General features: G+C 51.6%; 1 protein-coding gene across 18 annotated transcripts in view; it reads left to right on the plus strand.

The window, feature by feature from the left end:
- Window positions 1–275: 275 nt before the first annotated feature.
- Window positions 276–18,507, plus strand: part of ANKDD1A (ankyrin repeat and death domain containing 1A) — a 46,824-nt gene continuing 28,592 nt past the window's right edge. For 7 of the 18 annotated variants that reach the window (XR_004666544.4, XM_055098727.3, XM_008953287.5 and 4 more), the window contains exons 1-6: window positions 662–775; window positions 4,629–4,732; window positions 6,217–6,345; window positions 10,757–10,855; window positions 14,903–15,007; window positions 15,738–15,836. Coding sequence is in view for 17 of the 18 variants with exons in the window: in XM_055098727.3 (XP_054954702.2) it covers window positions 742–775; window positions 4,629–4,732; window positions 6,217–6,345; window positions 10,757–10,855; window positions 14,903–15,007; window positions 15,738–15,836 (570 nt within the window). In the remaining variant the exon portion in view is untranslated. Of the gene's footprint in view, window positions 990–4,628; window positions 4,733–6,216; window positions 6,346–10,756; window positions 10,856–14,902; window positions 15,008–15,737; window positions 15,837–18,507 lie in introns of all 18 variants that reach the window. The other 11 variants (XM_055098729.3, XM_055098733.3, XM_057299898.2 and 8 more) reach the window with 9 other exon arrangements.

Below are 18,507 nucleotides of genomic sequence, written 5' to 3' on the forward strand. Positions count from 1 at the left end.
ACATCCTCCTACATGTCCCTTTATGGGCCTGCAGAGAATTTCAGAGATCTATATCAAGGAGCTGGATTTTAGGGTTCTCCCGTAATTTCCCTCATTACTGCCAGAATGTTTTCCAGATTGACAGCCACAGGCTACTCACGCCAGCTCGACAGCTCCATATTCTCCGCTGACATTTGGCTTATTCAGCTTTCTAATTTTTGCCAGTCTTAATGGGTGTAAGTGATATCTCATTGTTATCTTTCTGAACACTGATAAATCCGACCATCTCTTCATATGCTTGCAGACCTGCTGAGGTTGTGGTCCCTTAAACGCCAGCTCACATCTTTGGGGTTTGACTTTCTGCGCCTGAGGCGGCGGGCCCAAGGCTCAGCCCTCCTCCCCGAGTCCCGAGAGGCGCGAGGAGGATGAGCCTGCCAGATGCCTTGTGCGCATCTATCTCCAGGGCCGGGGAGGCTGGGCGAACTCCCGGGGAGGAGACTGGGTCAGGGACACCTGCGGAACTCGGCGTGGCCCCGACCCCCCGGCCTCGGGCGCGGAGGGGTGGGCAGGTTAAGAGAGCAGGAGGAGGGACCTGCGTCCTGGTCCGGGACTGCAGTGGCCGGGGCAGCTGCGCTCCTAGCAGGCGGGGCGTGGAGTCTGGAGGAGCGACCGCCCCCTCCTCTCGGCTCCCCGGGCCCCGCCCCGGCGGACGCGCGCCTCGCTCCCGGGCACCAGCGCGCGCAGGGGCTGCGGAGCGGCAGGATGCAGGAGGAGCTGGCGTGGGAGACCGACGGCCGTGAGTATGCCTGGAGGAGGGAGGGCGGGGTGGGCCGAGGCCGAGAGGACCCCCGCATCCGTTTGGGGAGTGCCAGGGGTGAGGTTGGCGCCCTCCGAACGGCCACCTCCGTGTTGGGCGTCTGTGTGGCTCCGAGCGGAATGGTTACCGGTCCGCGCACTGGGCCGAGGGGACCTTGCCAGTGCGTCTGGGACTCGGGGACCACACCCGCCAGGTGAGCGGGGAGCAGCGGCTGAGAGGTTAGCTACAAATAATAAAGGTAATAGCGATCCTTGACTGCGTGCTGTACTTTGTGTGCCAGGCCTTGACCCAGGAGAGGCACGTCATTTGATCCTCTCTGCGGCCATATGGGTAGGACATTATGTTATCTTCATTTCGCAGATGAGAAACTGAGGCACAGGGTGTTCAAATGAGTTGTTCAAGGTCACACAGCCATTGAGTGGTAGAAGTGCTGAAGGGCCCAGCTCACCCGGGATGCTGGGGCTGGATAGCGAGTGGAGACCGCATCAGATGGGGCACGCACTCAGAGGAGAGGAGCCTGACTGGCCACAGGTGGAATGAGGGCACCTCCGAACCTCCCTCAAGGAGTGCGCCCAGTGCCAGGGCCTCTAGGCCGGGCAGCAGCGTCTGTGTGGGCATCAGCTGGCCTGGGGCAGCTTTGGCTGCACCGTCTGGGAGAGGGGAGAGAAAGATTGTGTCGGTGTCTGCACTGTGAGTCCTTGATCCTGCAGCCCTGGCTGAATCCTGACAGCTGAATCCCGGGGCTCTCCCTCAAATGCGCATAGTGCAGCTCACTGGATTCCTTTGAGACCTATAGTGTCCAAAATGCTGGCACACTGCATCTACTCAGCTGAGGGATGTGTTGGGGGTGGGAATGCTCAATCAAGATTAGGTAGGTACATGGTTCTGCCTGGGGCGGAGGATCACTTGAGTGGGCCTGCGAAGAATGTGTACCAATGGAGCATTGGGGTGTGTGGCAGAGAATTCTGGACGAGGACCCAGCATGGGCAAAGGCTCAGGTAGCTCAGTGGGTATTGGATGTGGCCAGAAAGAGGGTGCCGGGTGGGAGGTGGATGGAAGAGATGAGACTGGACTTGATTTCATTCTAACTTAACCTTCTCTGGCCTGGCCCTATGCAGTGTCTGCTGGCTTCCCATTGGAACTCCTGGCTGTTTGCCAATACAAACCAGGCCAATCCCCCTAAGCTGCACATAAGATAGAGGGTGCCAGACAGGAAGGGACCTATACAGATCTCTTTCTTCACCCTCCCCCAGTTTTACAATGGAAGAAACAGACCTACAAGGGGGATGTGACTAGCCCAGGATCCTGCTGCTGGAAAGTGGCAGGGAAGGTACTAGAACCCAGGCCTCTGTAAGCTCACATCTGAAGTGGCAGCTCTCTTTGGCTACCAGAATTTGACCCTTTGCCTTGGAGGAATAATAGTGATGATGGTGGTGGTGGTGGTGGTGGTGGCGGCGGTGTGGTCATTATGTGCCAGACACTGTGCCAGGGGGTTTTCATATCTCATTTCTAATCATGATATTAACCTTGTAGGGAAGCTCGCACTCCTGTTTTGCAGATGAGGAAACTGCCTAACACAGCTAGGAAGTGGTTAAGCCAGAGTTGAACCCAGGACTGTGTGATTGCCCCCCAGGGTAGCAACTCTGAGATCCACAGGTTGTATCCATGAGGCCCCAGAAAGCTCAGGATCCTCTTTCTCATCTGGAGAAGACTGTGTGGGATTTATCTAGAAAAACAAACTGCATGGCAGGCCTGTCTCTCACCTCAGTGCATCTTAGCCTTCCCTACCAAGACACTCGTCACCTGTCCCTGGATACACAAAGGGGCTGGGTTCAGACATTCATACTGGACCAAACATGCAGGCTATGGGGTCACTTGCCCTGCAGTGACTATGGAAAGGGCCAGCAAATATTTGTCTCTGTGCTAGTATGTGTGAGCACTTTGGGAGAGGGGACAGGCATCTATTCGTCTGGGGATTGTTGGTGTCACTCATACAAGCAGAGATTTTTTTGTTTCTGTTTTCTTTTCTTTTTTTTTTTTGAGATGGAGTCTCGCTCTGTCACTAGGCTGGAGTGCAGTGGCATGATCTCGGCTCACTGCAACCTCCAGCTCCCAGGTTGAAGCAATTCTCCTGCCTCAGCCTTCCGAGTAGCTGGGACTACAGGTGTGTGCCACCATGCCCAATTAATTTTTGTATCTTTAGTAGAGACGGGGTTTCACCATGTTGGCGAGGATGGTCTTGATCTCCTGACCTCGTGATCCGTCCACCTCGGCCTCCCAAAGAGCTGGGATTACAGGTGTTAGCCACTGCACCCAGCCTGTTTTTGTTTTCTTTTTAGAGACAGGGTCTCACTCTGTTGCCCAGGCTGGAGTGCAGAGGTGCAATTATAGCTCATGGGCAGCCTCAAACTCCTGGGCTCAAGCAAGCCTCTTGCCTTAGCTTCTTGAGTAGCCGGGACTACAGGCATGTGCCACCACACCTGGCTAATTTTTAAAAAAACTTTTTTGTAGAGATGGAGGTTTTGCTTTTTAGCCCAGGCTGGTCTCAAACTCCTGGCTTCAAGCCATCCTCCTGCCTTGGCCTCCCAAAGTGCTGGGATTGCACGCATGAGCCACCATGCCTGGCTCAAAAGCAGAGTTTTGTGGGTTCCTCCTGTGCCCACCTTTGGGCCTGCTGTGAGCTGTGGGTGGATCAGGAAGGGTCAAGTGTGGCCAGGGCCTCCAAAATACTTGGAGTCTAGCCATGGAGACTAGACATCCTCACAATCAAGAGCCGTCAGGATGATGGCAGCATGGGGCTCCGGTGGGGATCATCTGGACCTGTGTCCTCCTGGCTCAGAGACTAACCTGCAGTCTGACCCTGAGCCCACAGGTGTGCGTGACAGGGGTTGGCAGGGGGAGCTCTGAGGTTCCCTTTAATCTGAGACTCTGTGCTAAAGCTGCAGCGATGGGGGTGAGAGGAGCACAGAGAAGAGAGACCACAGAGAAGGAAAATCAGGGTAGCCTCAGCGTGGGCAGGTGGAAGCTGGTTAGGATTTGGGCAAGAGTGATTGGAAGAGGCTGGGCGCTGTGGCTCATGCCCGTAATCCCAGCACTTTGGGAGGCCGAGGCAGGCAGATCACTTGAGGTCAGGAGTTGGGGACTAGCCTGGCCAACCTGGTGAAACCCTGTCTCTACCAAATATACAAAAATTAACCAGGTGTGGTGACACACACTTGTAATCCCAGCTACTGAGGAGGCTGAGGTGGGAGAATCGCTTGAACCTGGGAGGCAGAGGTTGCAGTGAGACAAGATCATGCCACTGCACTCCAGCCTGGGCAACAGAGGGGTTGGAAGAAGGGGTGGAGGAACAAGGAGACGGAATGTACAGGAGTGGGGTGAACATGCCTCTGGCCTCACCCGGCGCTGGCACGCAGTAGGTGGCTCAGTAAATCCTGGCTGTGTAGACTGAGCCGTGGAAAAGATGGTTACTGACTCCAGAGGGAGTTAATTTCATTTCCTTCCCCAAGAGCAGCTCTTGGGAGGGTACGTGAAACTTGGATAATGGGGCACACATTTAGGCTGCTGCAAATGGCTTCACCCTGCTCTTCCATCTTCAGGGTTTCACCACGTCCTGGTTGCGTGGCTGTGGGGTGAGTTAATGAGGAAGAGCAGCCTGTCTGGGGAGGACCCTGACCTTGAGAGGGAGGAGGGCTGTGCCGCTCTGCCCCCGTTCCTAGCTGAAAGACCCCGGCCCCAGAAATGTTCAGGAGTGGAAATGGGTTGTTTATCTCTCCTGTCTGCAGTGTGGGGGATCCTCCCCCTCATCCTGCACCCCATTTTCTCCCCACAGTGCTTCCTCTGGAGAGGCAGCTCCACGAGGCCGCCCGCCAGAACAATGTCGGCAGGATGCAGGAGCTGATTGGGAGGAGGGTTAACACCAGGGCCAGAAACCACGTGCGTAATGAGCTTCTCTGAATCCGGGCACCTGGGATAGTGTCACGATAATGCCAGTACACAGGGGGAACAGTTTATCTGAGCTAGAGGCAGGCGCATTTGCATGTGTAAACTTGGAGGGAGGCTCAGGCTCTGTCCTCATGGCCTACATTGTCTCGAGGAATCTGAGGCTTAGAGTGGTTGGGCCCCCACCCAAGGTCAGGACCAGGATGTCAAGCCAGGCTTGGGCAATTCCAGAGGTCAAACTCTTAACTTCGGGGACCCATCTGAGAGGTTAGAGCCAGGAGGGCCAGGGTCAAAGGTAAGCAGCCAGAAGCTGGCAGATGGGCAAAAGAGGAGGACAGACATCACACAAAGCATCTCACAAACAATTCATTCCCTCTGTGATAAGTTGTCGTAAGAGCGTGTGCAGGAGCGTTGGCTTTTTTTCTTTTTTTTTTTTTTGAGACAGGACCTCATATCACCCAGGCTGGAGTGCAGTGGAGCAATCACAGCTCACTGTAGCCTTGACCTTCCTGGGCTCAGTTGATCCTCCCATCTCAACCTCCTGAGTAGCTGAGACTACAGGCGTGCGCCACCATGCCAGGCTAATTTTTGTATTTCTTCTAGAGATAGGGGTCTTGCTATGTTGCCCAGGCTGGTCTCAAACTCCTGGACTCAAGCTGTCCTCCCACCTCAGCCTCCCGAAGTGCTGGGATTACAGGCATGGGCCACCTCACCCTGCCAGAAGTGGCATTTTTGAGGAGCCAGGTGAAGGACAATATTTCAGGCAGAGGGAATAGTATGGGCAGAAGCCCTGAGGTAGGAAGGAGCAGCTGGGCTCCAGAGAGGGGATGTGGCTTGCCTGAGACCACAGAGAAAACTAGTGCTTCCTTTCATTGTCCCCTCATAAGCTGAGAACTACAGAGGGGAGAAGTGGGCACAGGGGCCACAGGCCAGCTTCCCTCAGGCCTATTTGGATAACGTTATGAACTGCCAAGGTGGTCTGAGAATGAGGTGGTGGGTCAAGTCCCTTCAGCCCCATTCTGAGAGAAGGAAGGGGACAGAACCCAGGCACTCCAGTGCCTCTCAGGGACTTGGAGGATAATCCTTGGCCACATGGGGCTTTCCAGCAGGGGGAACAGCAGGAAAAGGCCTAGAGGTGGGAAGCTGCTTGGCATTTCTGAGAAGCAGTGGTGGGCAGTGCCAGACCATGCAGCGCCTCATCATCCCCAAGGTTAGGAGTTTATCCTGAGAGCCATGAGAAACTGTGAAGAGTTTTAGATGGGGACAGATGGGTCCAGTCATTTTACTATGTTGGCTCTGGCTGCCATGTAGGAGAGGAGCATGTGGCAGAATGGGGCTGGGTCCCCAGCTAGCTGGGGACCAGAGCCAGCAAAGACCCTTCCAGCCTGCAGACCAGCTGTCCTGGGGGAGGGTGTGGGAGGTGGTCCAGGCAGCCAGGTGGCAGCAGCACCTGACAAGTGTCATCTCCCTCCGGGCAGGTGGGCAGGGTGGCCCTGCACTGGGCTGCAGGTGCAGGGCACGAGCAGGCTGTGCGTCTGCTTCTGGAGCACGAGGCTGCTGTGGACGAGGAGGATGCGGTAGGGGCCCTCACAGAGGCACGTCTGTGTGTACGTGTCTGTCTGTCTGTCTGTCTCAGGGTGGTGGGGGGCACTGGAGATCTCTCTGGGTCTATGAGCCAGTTGCCGAGATTGCTGCTAATATGCAGACATTCAGGTGCAGAGTGGCGGGGAGTCAGAGGCTTCAGGCGCAGGGACACTGAACTGATTCTGTTTTCCTCCTGTACAGCAATGAAGAGCTCTCCACTTTCAAGGGTCTTTCAGTCCTCAGAGAGCCTTTTCAGTCCCTCATGATACCATGCGAACAGAGAGAGGGCTGTAGAACAGATAATTGGGTGGATTGATAGAGGCCTGATTAGCAAAAGCACTAGGAGGAAAGTCTCTCATGATATGCCACAGGGCTCTGCCCTGGCTAACACTTCAATCAAAGTCTTGGATAAAGACTAATAATAGTCTTAGTTAACCAATTGGCAGGCAGTGTGTTGCTGAGAGAGAGCACTGATGAGTAACGGGGTCTGTAAAATTATCTCTACAGGTTTGGGAAAAAGGCTGAATCTAATAATGACATTTGAAAGGGATATACTTATGGCTTTGTCTACATTTAAATTAAAAAAAAGCGCCTGGGCGCGATGGCTCACGCCTGTAATCTCAGCACTTTGGGAGGCCAAGTGGGTGGATCACTTGATCCCAGGAGTTTGGGACGAGCCTGGACGACACGGCGAAACTCCGTCTCTACCAAAAAATACAAAAATTAGTCAGTCTCATAACCTGGTGTCTAAATACATAAATAGATAAAAATTTTAAAATAAAAAATAAAACCATAAACTTCCCTGCAGCGACTTAGTTGTCCATGAAAACAATTTTCTTTGTTCCGGCTTCTCTCTGCTCCCAGGCCTCACTATGTGGGGGCTTGATTACTAGTTGGGGTTGAGGTGAGGCAGCAACCCTTACCTCCCCCATTCCCCAATCCTGTCTCCTCCCTGTACCTGCTTAGGCCTCATTTAAGGATGCCTTTAGGAGCAGAATGTCTAGGATCCTTAGCCTGAGCTCCCTGGTGAAACACTAGAGCCTCTTGCATCAAGTCTTTATACCCACAGAGACCCCCACTATCACCACTGTGCTGTTATTTCTTCCTTCAGGGGTTTAGTGAGAAAAGAAGCTACGAGGGAGAACAGTAAGAGGGGGCCCTTTTAGAAACCCTCCTTGTTGGCCGGGTGCGGTGGCTCACACCAGTAATCCCAGCACTTTGGGAGGCCAAGGCAGGAGGATCACCTGAGGTCAGGAGTTCGAGACCAGCCTGGCCAACATTTCGAAACCCCGTCTCTACTAAAAATACAAAAATTAGCTGGGTATGGTGGCACACACCTGTGATCCCAACTGCTGGGGAGGCTGAGGCAGGAGAATCGCTGGAACCTGGGAGACGGAGGTTGCCATGAGCCAAGATTGTGGCACTGCACTCCAACCTGGGTGACAGAGCGAGACTCTGTCTCAAAAAAAAAAAAAAAGAATCCTCTCTGTTTCTTTTGCAAATGGTAATAAGTAACCTTTTGAAAAATAAGACAGCCTGCTGGGCTTGCCTGCTGTAGTAATGGGGTTCGGGAGATACTGGAGAAGGGAAATCCTGTGGTTGGAGGAAAGTCTGTAGTGATATGCCACAGGACTCTGGCCTGGACAGTTCCTAGGAACTATGTATGTGGGGAAAGCTGGTATAGGACTGTGATGTATCCCGGGGGTCCCCACTGTCAGGAGGCTCTGGCTCCCATGGCTCTCCCTCCCTCAGTCCTGAGCCTTCACCCTTTTTACTCCCAAGCGTCTGTGGACTCCTTCCTCTGGACTCTGCCCGTGCTTGTTCTTTCTCTTTCCTCCTGCAGCCAGCCCACAGTTGCTGATTCTCTACCAGATGCTGAGCTCTGAACCAGTGCCGGGTCTCCTGGCCTCTTCGGCTCTAGTTAAGGCCAGCTGTAGACCCTCATTTGTTTCTTTTGTTTTGTTTTATAATTTTTAATTTAAAAAATATGTCCCCATCTTGGATGATAGACCCTCATTTGAGGCTCTATGCGAGATCCAACACCTTCCCTAGGATTTCATGAGGAAGAACTTAAGTGCTTGTGGTCCCTGCTGGCTCTTGCTTCCAGCTTCTGGTCAGCTTTTGGCATTCTCTTGAAATTTTGCAAATAGTCCTTTGACTCCACCCTGGTGTCATCCCAAACATGGTACCTCTCCCCGGTTTCCAGGGACTCCATTCACAGAAGGCTTGTGGTGTGGTTTTCCAAACTGGGAAATAGAGGAGACCTACATTATACATGAAAACAATGTAAAAATCCTAAAAACCCCTCTTTGACATTCTGTTCTTTAAAGGCCCTTGGTCCTCTCCTTGCCTTGGCCCCAGCCTCTGCTTCCCTCCTCTCTCCAGTGCTGTCCTTGTCTGCACCACCCCCCTCCTGCCTCCAAATTCCCGCCTGTTTCTAAAGCAAAGCAGTGCAACTCTCTTTGGATGCTCGGGAGCCTGCTGATCAGTGAGTTCCCTCTGAGTTTCACCTTTTGCCTCAACCCTTTGTCAAGGCTTTTACCCAAACACAGTTCCCTCCCTAAGAGGAATTCTGGTGCCAACCGCTAAGACCCCTTTTCTTGGTACCCCTCACAAAGGCTCCTGGTGGAGCCACCGCACCCAAGGAGGCACTGCAAAAAACCATTCCCAGGATCTGGCTGGCTCTTGATGTATCCCCGGAGCTGAGTTTGGAGGCCTGGGGTTGCTCTTCACAGAGAAGAAAAGACTCCGGGGAGGTGGGGGAAGTGCAGAGCCCTACTGCAGTGGAGGTCAGTGAAGGGACTCTGGGGACCCTGGAGCACGGTGCAGATGTGGAGGAAGAGCACCCTGCAAACAGGTGTGGGGCTGCCCTGAGTGGAGGCATAGACATATTTTCAGTTGCTCCAGAGAGTTGGTGGGATGGAAATTGCAGGAGTACAGATTTCAATAGAGCTCGAGGAGGCATTTCTAACAGAAGCCAGTGTTTGACTGCGCAGGGATGTCTCGTGAGGTGGTGTGGTGCTGCAGACTTAAGCTATCTGCCTTGAAGATATTCTATGGGATATTTATTTATTTATTTTTGAGAGAGGCTCTCACTCCATTGCCCAGGCTGGAGTGCAGTGGTGCAATTTTGGCTCACCATAAGCTTTGCCTCCTGGGTTCAAATGATCCTCTCATCTCAGTCTCTCAAGTAGCTGGGACTACAGGCACGTACCACCATGCCCAGCTAATTAATTTTTTTATAGAGACAGGTCTCATTATATTGCCCAGGCTGGTCTTGAACTCCTGGGCTCAAGCGATCCTCCCACCTTGGTCCCTCCCAAAGTGTTGAGATTACAGGCATGAGCCACCATTCCCAGCCTCTATGGGAGATTTAAACAGTCCATTCTTAAACACCAGTCCAGGATAAGGTCTTCACCAGTCATAGCAAATCAGAAAACAGGGACAACGTATTTTTCATGAAGCTACATTTGTTTTTTTGTCTTTGTTTGTTTGTTTTTGAGACAGGGTTTCGCTCTGTCACCAAGGCTGGAGTGCAGTGGTGCGATCACAGCTCATTGCAGCCTCTACCTCCTGGGCTCAAGTGATCCTCCCACCTCAGCCTCCTGAGTAGCTGGGACCACAGGAGTGTGCCTCCACACCTGGCTTATTTTTACGAAAATGTCTGTAGAGATGGGGGTCCCCCTATTTTGCCCAGTCTGGTTTCAAACCCCCGGGGCTCAAGTGATCCTCATCTCAGAGTGTTGGGATTACAGGTGTGAACCACCACGCCCAGTTACGAAGCTTTATTTGTCAAGTATATATTCTAAGATTGGTTCCTTACAAATTTTTTCTTTTAAAATGGTCTTTCTTTATGAAATGGTGATGAGAGTAAATGGCAGCTGGTTTTTTTGTTTGTTTGTTTTGAGACGAAGTCTCACTCTGTCGCTCAGGCTGGAGTGCAGTGGCGTGATCTCACCTCACTGCAACCTCCGTCTCCTGGGTTCAAGCGATTCTCCTGCCTCAACCTCCCAAGTAGCTGGGATTACAGGTGCCCACCACCACGCTCGGCTAATTTTTCTATTTTTAGTAGAGACGGGGTTTCACCATATTGGCCAGGCTGGTCTTGAACTCCTGACCTCATGTGATCGATCCTCCTGCCTCAGCCTCCCAAAGTGCTGGGATTACAGGCGTGAGCCACCAAGCCTGGCTGGCAGCTGTTTTATTTTTAAGTTTCATTTAGCAAAAATAAATTTTAAAAGTTTGCAATAGTACATCAGCCTCTATTTAAAAAAAAAATCTTGGTCTTTAAACTCCTAAAGCTTGGAGCTCCCTGGATTAAGTGGCACTTATAGTTCCTTCTGGTTGTATGGTTTAGTCATAAAGCACGGGGCCTGGCTGGCACAGCCACGCCTTCCCACATTCTTCTCACCTCCTCTATGTCCTCTCCCCTAGTTTGGGATGAACGCGCTTCTCCTGTCTGCCTGGTTCGGCCACTTACGAATCCTCCAGATCTTGGTAAACTCAGGGGCCAAGATCCACTGTGAGAGCAAGGTAAGGCCTCAGCTGGTAGACCCCTGTCCCCTCGGCTCCCCCGGCCTGGATGCACAGGTCTCCCCCGACCTCTGTCCCCCACCCCTGCTTGCCCCTCCAGCCCCCCACCTGCCTCTGCCTGTCCCTCTTTCATCTGATCTCCCCCACCTCCCTTTACTATTCGGTGAGTTGGGAGAGTTCCCAGCCCTCTGGCTGGCTTCCTTATTTACAAGAGAGAAATCAAAGTAACTCCCTCAGAGGGTAGTTAGGAAAATTAAATGAGAAGGAGGTGAGGTCTCCTCCACCCTCCTGCCAGGCCCTGCACCCCTTGTGCTCAGTGCGGTGGGGTGAAAGGAGCAAAGCATCATTTACCAAGTGTGGTATGGTGGGCAAGTTTCTCTATCAGCCTGCACTGGGATTTGAGGGAGCAGGGCCCCAGCAAGTGACAGTGCCCGGAATCCCTCCACTGGTGTCTCACCATTTAGGGTGTCAGTGGCCCATAGGAAAATGCAAACATTTCTGGGCCAAATCCCTCAGCCAGGAGTTCTCACATGGGTTCTTGGAGAAAATTCAGAGGACCTATGAACTTGGATTGGAAAAAAGTGCATATTTATTTTGGCTAACTTCTTGAAAATTTAGCATTTTTTTCTTTCTTTCTTTTGAGATGGAGTCTTGCTGTGTCACCCAGGCTGGAGTGCAGTGGCATGATCTCAGCTCACTGCAACCTCCGCCTACTGGGTTCAAGCAATTCTCTTGCCTCAGCCCCCAGAGTAGCTGGGACTATAGGCGCGTGCCACCACTCCCGGCTAATTAGCACTTTTTCCAATCATGAATGTAGGTGATATTAGTACTTGTGACTTTGTCACTAATAGAAAATTTAGCTATTTTCATATCACATGAAAATTTTTGCAGTTATCTTAAAATACTTCTTACACTTATCATTACATTGAAATTATGGCAGTGATTAGACCCTTCACTAGATCTTGTTGTTTAACGGGTCAGTAAGGAAACACATATGTTACTAGATTGAAAACTTGGTTTGTAATATTTTGATAACTTAATTTCAATATAATTGGTTTCCTTTTATGGTAGGCAGAATAATGGCACCCCAAAGATGTCCATATCCTAATCCCTAGAACCTCTGAACCCCCAGAACCTAACACACCAATAGTAATTTGTTGGGTGTGATGTGATGTGTGTGAGGTGTGATGAAGGAGGCAGGGCTGGAGTGATGTGAGCCACTAGCCAAGGAATTCGGGCAGCTTCTAGAAGCTGGAAAAGGCCAGGAAATGGATTTTCCCCAAGAGCTTCCAGAAGAAACACAGCATTGCCAACCCAATTTAGAGTTCTGACCTCTAGTATTGTAAAATAATAAATTTGTGCTGTTTTATGCCATGAAGCTTATAGTAATCTGTTATAGCAGCAATAGGAAACTAATACGCCATTGTAAGCCTGTGTATTTGATTAATTTTTTTTTCCTGTATAATTTTTTTTTGCATTTAAGTAAATATTCTGAGAAGGGGTCTATAGGCTTCACCAGATGTAAAAGGGTCGTGGCACATAAGAGGTCTGTCCCATGCCATTGTTAGGATCCTGTTGGCAGTGGTGGGAGTGCCTGAAAGCATTTGGGTTGGAAAATCCATCCCAGAGAACCATGCCCCTATGTGGTGGGTCACAAGATCTGAACTGGAGTGTGGGAGGGAGGGGCCAGCAGGAGGGCGCCCTGTGAATACACCCAGGTTCAAGCTCAGGGTTCTGCTGTCTGGTCCTGCCAGCCTGGCCTGGCTTGGCCTTGGAAGGGCTCAGTGGCCCTGGGGAATCCAGTGCTGTCTTGATGGAGTATACTATAAACAGAGTTGTGAATGAGCCTCCATGTTCTAGAATGAGGGAGGCGGGGTCTTGGGTGTATATGGAGGGTGAGGTTCTGAGTCATGGACTCTTCTAGTTAAGCAGATCCCCTCTATATTTGTTTTCTGTTTTTGGCAACAAATCACTCTAAAATTTAAACGTAATGAATCTGAAAGTAATGATATATTATTTTCCACAATTCTGTGGTTGGCGGGCAGTTCCTGTGGCCTTGCCTGGGCTCACCTACAAGGCTGCAGTCAGCAGGTGGGTGGGCTGGGGGCTGGCTGGCCCTGGAGGGTCTCACTCACATGTCTGGAGCCTCTGCAGGAAGGGTTGGAATGTCTGGGATGGTGCAGCTGGTTTCTCCAGGTGGTCACTGATCTTTAGGGAGTTCAGCCTAGACTTCCTTATGTGTCTGCCTCAGGACAGCAAAAGAGCCAGAGCAGAATTGGCAAGGGCTCTAGAGGCCAAGGCTGGAAAGCCACGTGGTATCACCTCCATTGCATTCAAAAGCCCATCACAGGACCAGTGTAGATTCTCAGTGAGAAGAGTAGCACCACCCTGGGGTGTGCTTCCAAGGGCAGGAGGAATAGATGCAGCCAGCTTTGCAAATGATAGACCCCACTCTTCCTTTCAATCTCTTATTCAAGGTCTTCCCCAAAGGGATTCATCTTACCCATAGATGCCACAGGCCCAGTCCTGCTTCTGCCCTGAAGCTTTCTCCTTTCGCTGCTGTTTATGTAGCTCTACCTTGCCAGGCATTGGTGATATTTACAGTTTTACTAAACTATAGACTATAATAAGATTTCAGCAGTTTTTCCATTAATATTCTATAATGCTTTAGTCATTTTGTCTCCTTAGTCTCTTCCAATCTTGTGATGATTTCTTTGTTCTTCCTTGTTTTCCATGACCTTAACCGTTTTGGAGAGTAGTAGCCAAGTATTTTGTGGAATGTCCTTAATTTGGGTTTGTCTCATGTTTTCCTCATGAAAATCATCCGTCCAGGGCTATGGAATTTGGGAAGAACACAAGAGGGAAGTGTCCTTCTCATCCTTTCATATCAAGGGGTCCATGATACCAACATGAAATACACACACTGGGCCGGGCGTGGTGGTTCATGCCTGTAATCCCAGCACTTTGGGAGGCCGAGGCAGGCAGATTGCCTGAGTTTGGGAGTTCGAAACCAGCCTAGGCAACATGGGGAAACCCCATCTCTACTAAAAATACAAAAAATTAGCCGGGCGTGGTGGTGGCTGCCTGTAATCCCAGCTACTCGGGAGGTTGAGGCAGGAGAATTGCTTGAACCCAGGAGGTGGAAGTTGCAGTGAGCCGAGATCGCACCACTGCACTCTAGCCTGGGAGACAGAGTGAGACTCCGACTCAAAAAAAAAAAAAAAAAAAAAAAGAAATACACATATTGAAAATTTATATTCACTGAGATTTGACCACTGTCAAGATGTAAAACACTGTTGTACTGATTTTTATGACCCACTGATGGGTTGCAAACAGGACTTCAAATAATCTGACCTTAATACAAGGCAGGAGTAGAAGCTCTGGGGCATAAACATAGTATTTGCAAGTCTCCTTCCTTTTGCTTCTAGGCCCCAGAGACCTTCTTCCTGTCCACCCCCAACCCAGGCCACTTCCCTCTACTCCCTGCAGACCACATCTGCTCTTAATCTGCCCTAGAAGGTGAGGAGGTCACTTCCTAGTGACATACACTGGTCACTTGGTCACCTGCTTCTTCATTAGCAGCTGTATCAAGGAAGGCAGATACCTAGAACCTTCTTAACTGTTCTGGAGGCTACTAGTGCTACACGACCTCACCGTACATGTTTGAATTAATTTTCAGTTGATAAAATACCTTTCCTGTAGGTCCAGTCCTCTCAACCACCCACTGAAGTGGTCAGGGATTATGATGCTAGTTTGTCCTGTGTGAAAGTGGAGGCTCAGAGAGGTGGAGGTAACTGGCCCGAGACTCCGGAGCTGAGGGGTGCTGGAGCTGGGATTTGAATTTTGGCATCCCGACTCCTGCCAGCCCCCCTAAGGCTAAGTGGGCAGCAGAGTGGGTTATCCCTCGGGTCCATTCATCATTTACAGTGTTGTATCCATGGGGAGGCTGTATTCTGGGTCCCAAACACTCGCTGTTTGGGAGACTGGCAGTGTGTGAAAAGGGCATCCCTTCACAGACTGCAGGGACCCTCCTGCACTTGTTTCCAGGATGGCCTGACCTTACTGCACTGCGCAGCCCAAAAAGGCCATGTGCCTGTGCTGGCGTTCATAATGGAGGACCTGGAGGATGTGGCCCTGGACCACGTAGACAAGGTGAGAGTGCCTCAGGGCTACTCATCATTCCGATTGGGCGGGGGGCTCCTGGGGCCACTCTTGCACACTGGGCTTACCACATTCCTTGGGTGCATCCTTTGATCTGTGGGCATATTGCACCTGGCCTGGGGAGCCGCTGGTTGGGAAGAGGTGTTGAGGCGCAAATGAGCAGAATACAAGCAGAACACAGTCAGTTGCCACAGAGAGGTCTTGATCAAGGACTAGGTGGGTTAGAAAAGCAAGCCATTGCTTCTGCTTCCTGGAGGAGGTGGCATTTGGTAAATAAACTGGATTTGTGGGTAAGATTGGAAATCAGGGGTTGGAGGGGGCACCAAATGGAAGAGCGAGGCTTGTGGGAGCTTTAGGGACAGGAAAGGGCTCTAGTGTGAGTTCTGAGGGACTGGAATCTTAGGAGGGAAGGTCTGATGGGTGGTTGGGGGTCCCTCTGGTGATCTCAACCCCCATCCTCAAGAATCTGTTTATTCATTAGGCAGCAAGGAGCCACCTCAGGACTTCAGCCAGGGAGGGACCCCAGCAAGTGGCTCTTGTTGGGAAGTTGGGTCTGGGCTTTCCAGGCAGGGTGTGGGGAGGCAAGGGGACAGGACAGTGTCTGGGGCAGGAGAGGCCACTACAAAGCCAGAGTGGTTGGGGAACAGAGGCCAGGTGGGCAGAGGCAGGTATGCCCACTGACAGAGTGAGGAAGGCTCACACCGCTTCTCCTCCTGGCCAGCTGGGGAGGACGGCGTTTCACAGGGCAGCTGAGCACGGGCAGCTGGATGCTCTGGACTTCCTCGTGGGCTCTGGCTGTGACCACAGTGTCAAAGACAAGGTACCGTGTCCGTGAGGCTCTGGGATCCTGACCAGGGTGCAAAACTTGCCACCTTCCAGGCTCTGGCTCCTCACCTGTGTCCACGTCTGACTCCCATTGTGCTGGAGGCCCGTGTGGCCCAAAGATGAGAGCGTACTTAGTGTTCATCCAGCAGGCCCTTCACCAGCGTGTGCTATGGGCCAGCCCTGTGCTACAGGTTGGTGGCATAAAGATGCCCAAGACACTGTTTCTTACTCGAGGAACTCAGTGCCACAGGCATAGTAAGGATTTCTGATCCGACGTGGCTGGCCAGGGTGGCAGATCTGGGTGGTTGGTAGTGCTGCCTGGAGTGGGTTGAGCAGGGCTGTGATCTACTGGGGTTGTCTGTTGTTGACAGATGTGGGGAAGTGTTAGGGGGTGGTAGCCACACATCTGCTCTGCTATGGTTATGGCAGGAATAGGTTGGGAGCATGGAGGAGGTAGCATATCATTCAGGGCTTGTGAGCAGGATTTCACCAATCTGAGAAGGGGTAAGGGACGGGGACCGGAGGGTCTACCCTGCAAATGACTCTTATCATTGGACCCTTGTGAATCATTAGGCAAAATATGTTACAGCAAATTCCCTTTTTTTTTTTTTTTTGAGACGGAGTCTCACTCTGTCGCCCAGGCTGGAGTGCAGTGGCGCTGTCTTGGCTCACTGCAAGCTCCGCCTCCTGGGTTCACACCATTCTCCTGCCTCAGCCTCCCGAATAGCTGGGACTATAGGTGCCCGCCACCACACCCAGCTAATTTTTTTTGTATTTTTAGTAGAGATGGGGTTTCACGTGTTAGCCAGGATGGTCTTGATCTCCTGACCTCGTGATCCACCCGCCTCAGCCTCCCAAAGTGCTGGGATTACACGCGTAAGCCATCGCGCCCGGCCTGTTACAGCAAATTCTAAATGATGCCTCCAACAGGGATTAACTCCGTTATTAATCTTCTGGTTAATGTGCTTGGCCAGGATAGAGGGAGTTCTGTGTAAAATGAAGTGATAGAGAGCTCACACACAAATGCACTGCAGGGTCTTGGAACTGGAAGGCATCTGAATTCAGCCTTCTCATTTTACAGCTGTGGAAACTGATGCCCAGAGAGGGACAAGCCTTAGCCAGGGCCACACAGTGAGACACAGGTAGAGCTGGATTTGGAAGCAGCATCCTAATGCATAAAGCTGTCTTTCTCCCCTTACCAGGCTGCCTCCTGGGTTGGACCCCCTTGGGTTCTGCACTGAGTCCATCCACACTCATCCTTTTGGGCTGAGCAGGTCCTATCCTGTGCAAGGCACTGGGCCAGGAACTGGGCATGCAAAGAGCGGGGAGGGCAGTGCCTGCCAGGACTGGCAAACCCAAGAGGCAAAATGATCACACCTCAGGGCCCCAGGAGAGCATGAGCACCAAGAACAGTGAAAGATAAAATACAGCTTTGATGAACTTCTCCAGAATCTTGCAATCAGAAATTCTGCAAAGAAGCTTTTAAAATTGCATACCCCTGTTAAGTTTTGTGTTTTCAGAATGGGAGTGTTTTCATTTTCAATTTCATCTGGGAGGGGGGCACAGTAAGTTTTTCAATGCCTGATAAGGGGGATAGACCTCTTAGAGTCAATGACAACACAGGTCACTCCACGTGTACTCTAGAATGCTAGGGAGGCTTTGAGAGCCCAGAGAGAGCTATCAACTCCACTTGGAAGGGCAAAGTTGCTGTCAAGGCCTCACAGAAGTAGAGATGCTGGACATCCCCAAGGTGGAGGGGAGAGGGCCCCGGGCCCACGCCAAGGCTGCCTTCTGCCCAGCTGTCCTGCCTCTGAGCCCCCTGCCCTGCCCAGGAAAGTGCGAGCGCCTGTCAGGCATCCATGTGTGCCACTTGCAGCTTCAAATGGCAGGACATGGATATTTATAACCCAGAAGGAAGAAGAAAGCCCTGCCATGGTCTCTACACCCTGCTAACTGGGGGCATGTGTTGGCCCTTCATGGTTCACCTGCCTCCTGCGTGTCTCTGAACACAGAGATTTCACGCTGTGATTGCATTTCCCACCGCTTGTCCTGGCTCGCAGCAGCCAGCCTGCAGGCTACAGGCTGCAGAGAAGCTGGCAAGGAGAGAAAAACAAAGCTGTTGAGGGCTTTTTAAAATTATTTTAGAATTTTATTATTTTTAGCTGAATTCAATTTTTTTTTGAGGCAAGATCTTACCCTGTTGCCCAGGCTGGAGTGTAGTGGCGCAATCACAGCTCATTGCAGCCTCAACTTCCCATGCTCAAGCAATCCTCCTGCCTCAGTCTCTCCAGTATCTGGAACTACAGGCACGCACCACCACATCTGGCTAATTTTTGTATCTTTTGTAGAGACGGAGTCTCACTATATTGCCCAGGCTGGAATTCCTGGGCTCAAGCTATCTGCCCACCTCAGCCTCCCAAAGTGCTGGGATTACAGGTGTGAGGTACCATGCCCAGCAGGGAGATCCCTTTAAAGGACAACCCCACGCAGGCTGACCTCAGCAGGGGCCACTTCTGATACAAAGTACGTTGTGCCCTCTGCCCTGCCCCATGCAGCTGCTTCTCTTGGCTATGTCACTGTCACCTTTAGACTTTCCAAGTGCAAAGCAACTACCAGTCCTCTGGCCCTCAAGTTCCAGGGACACATGTCAAGCTCTCCACATGATC

This window comes from Pan paniscus, chromosome 16 (genome assembly GCF_029289425.2).
Source record: "Pan paniscus chromosome 16, NHGRI_mPanPan1-v2.0_pri, whole genome shotgun sequence".
NCBI lineage: Eukaryota > Metazoa > Chordata > Mammalia > Primates > Hominidae > Pan > Pan paniscus.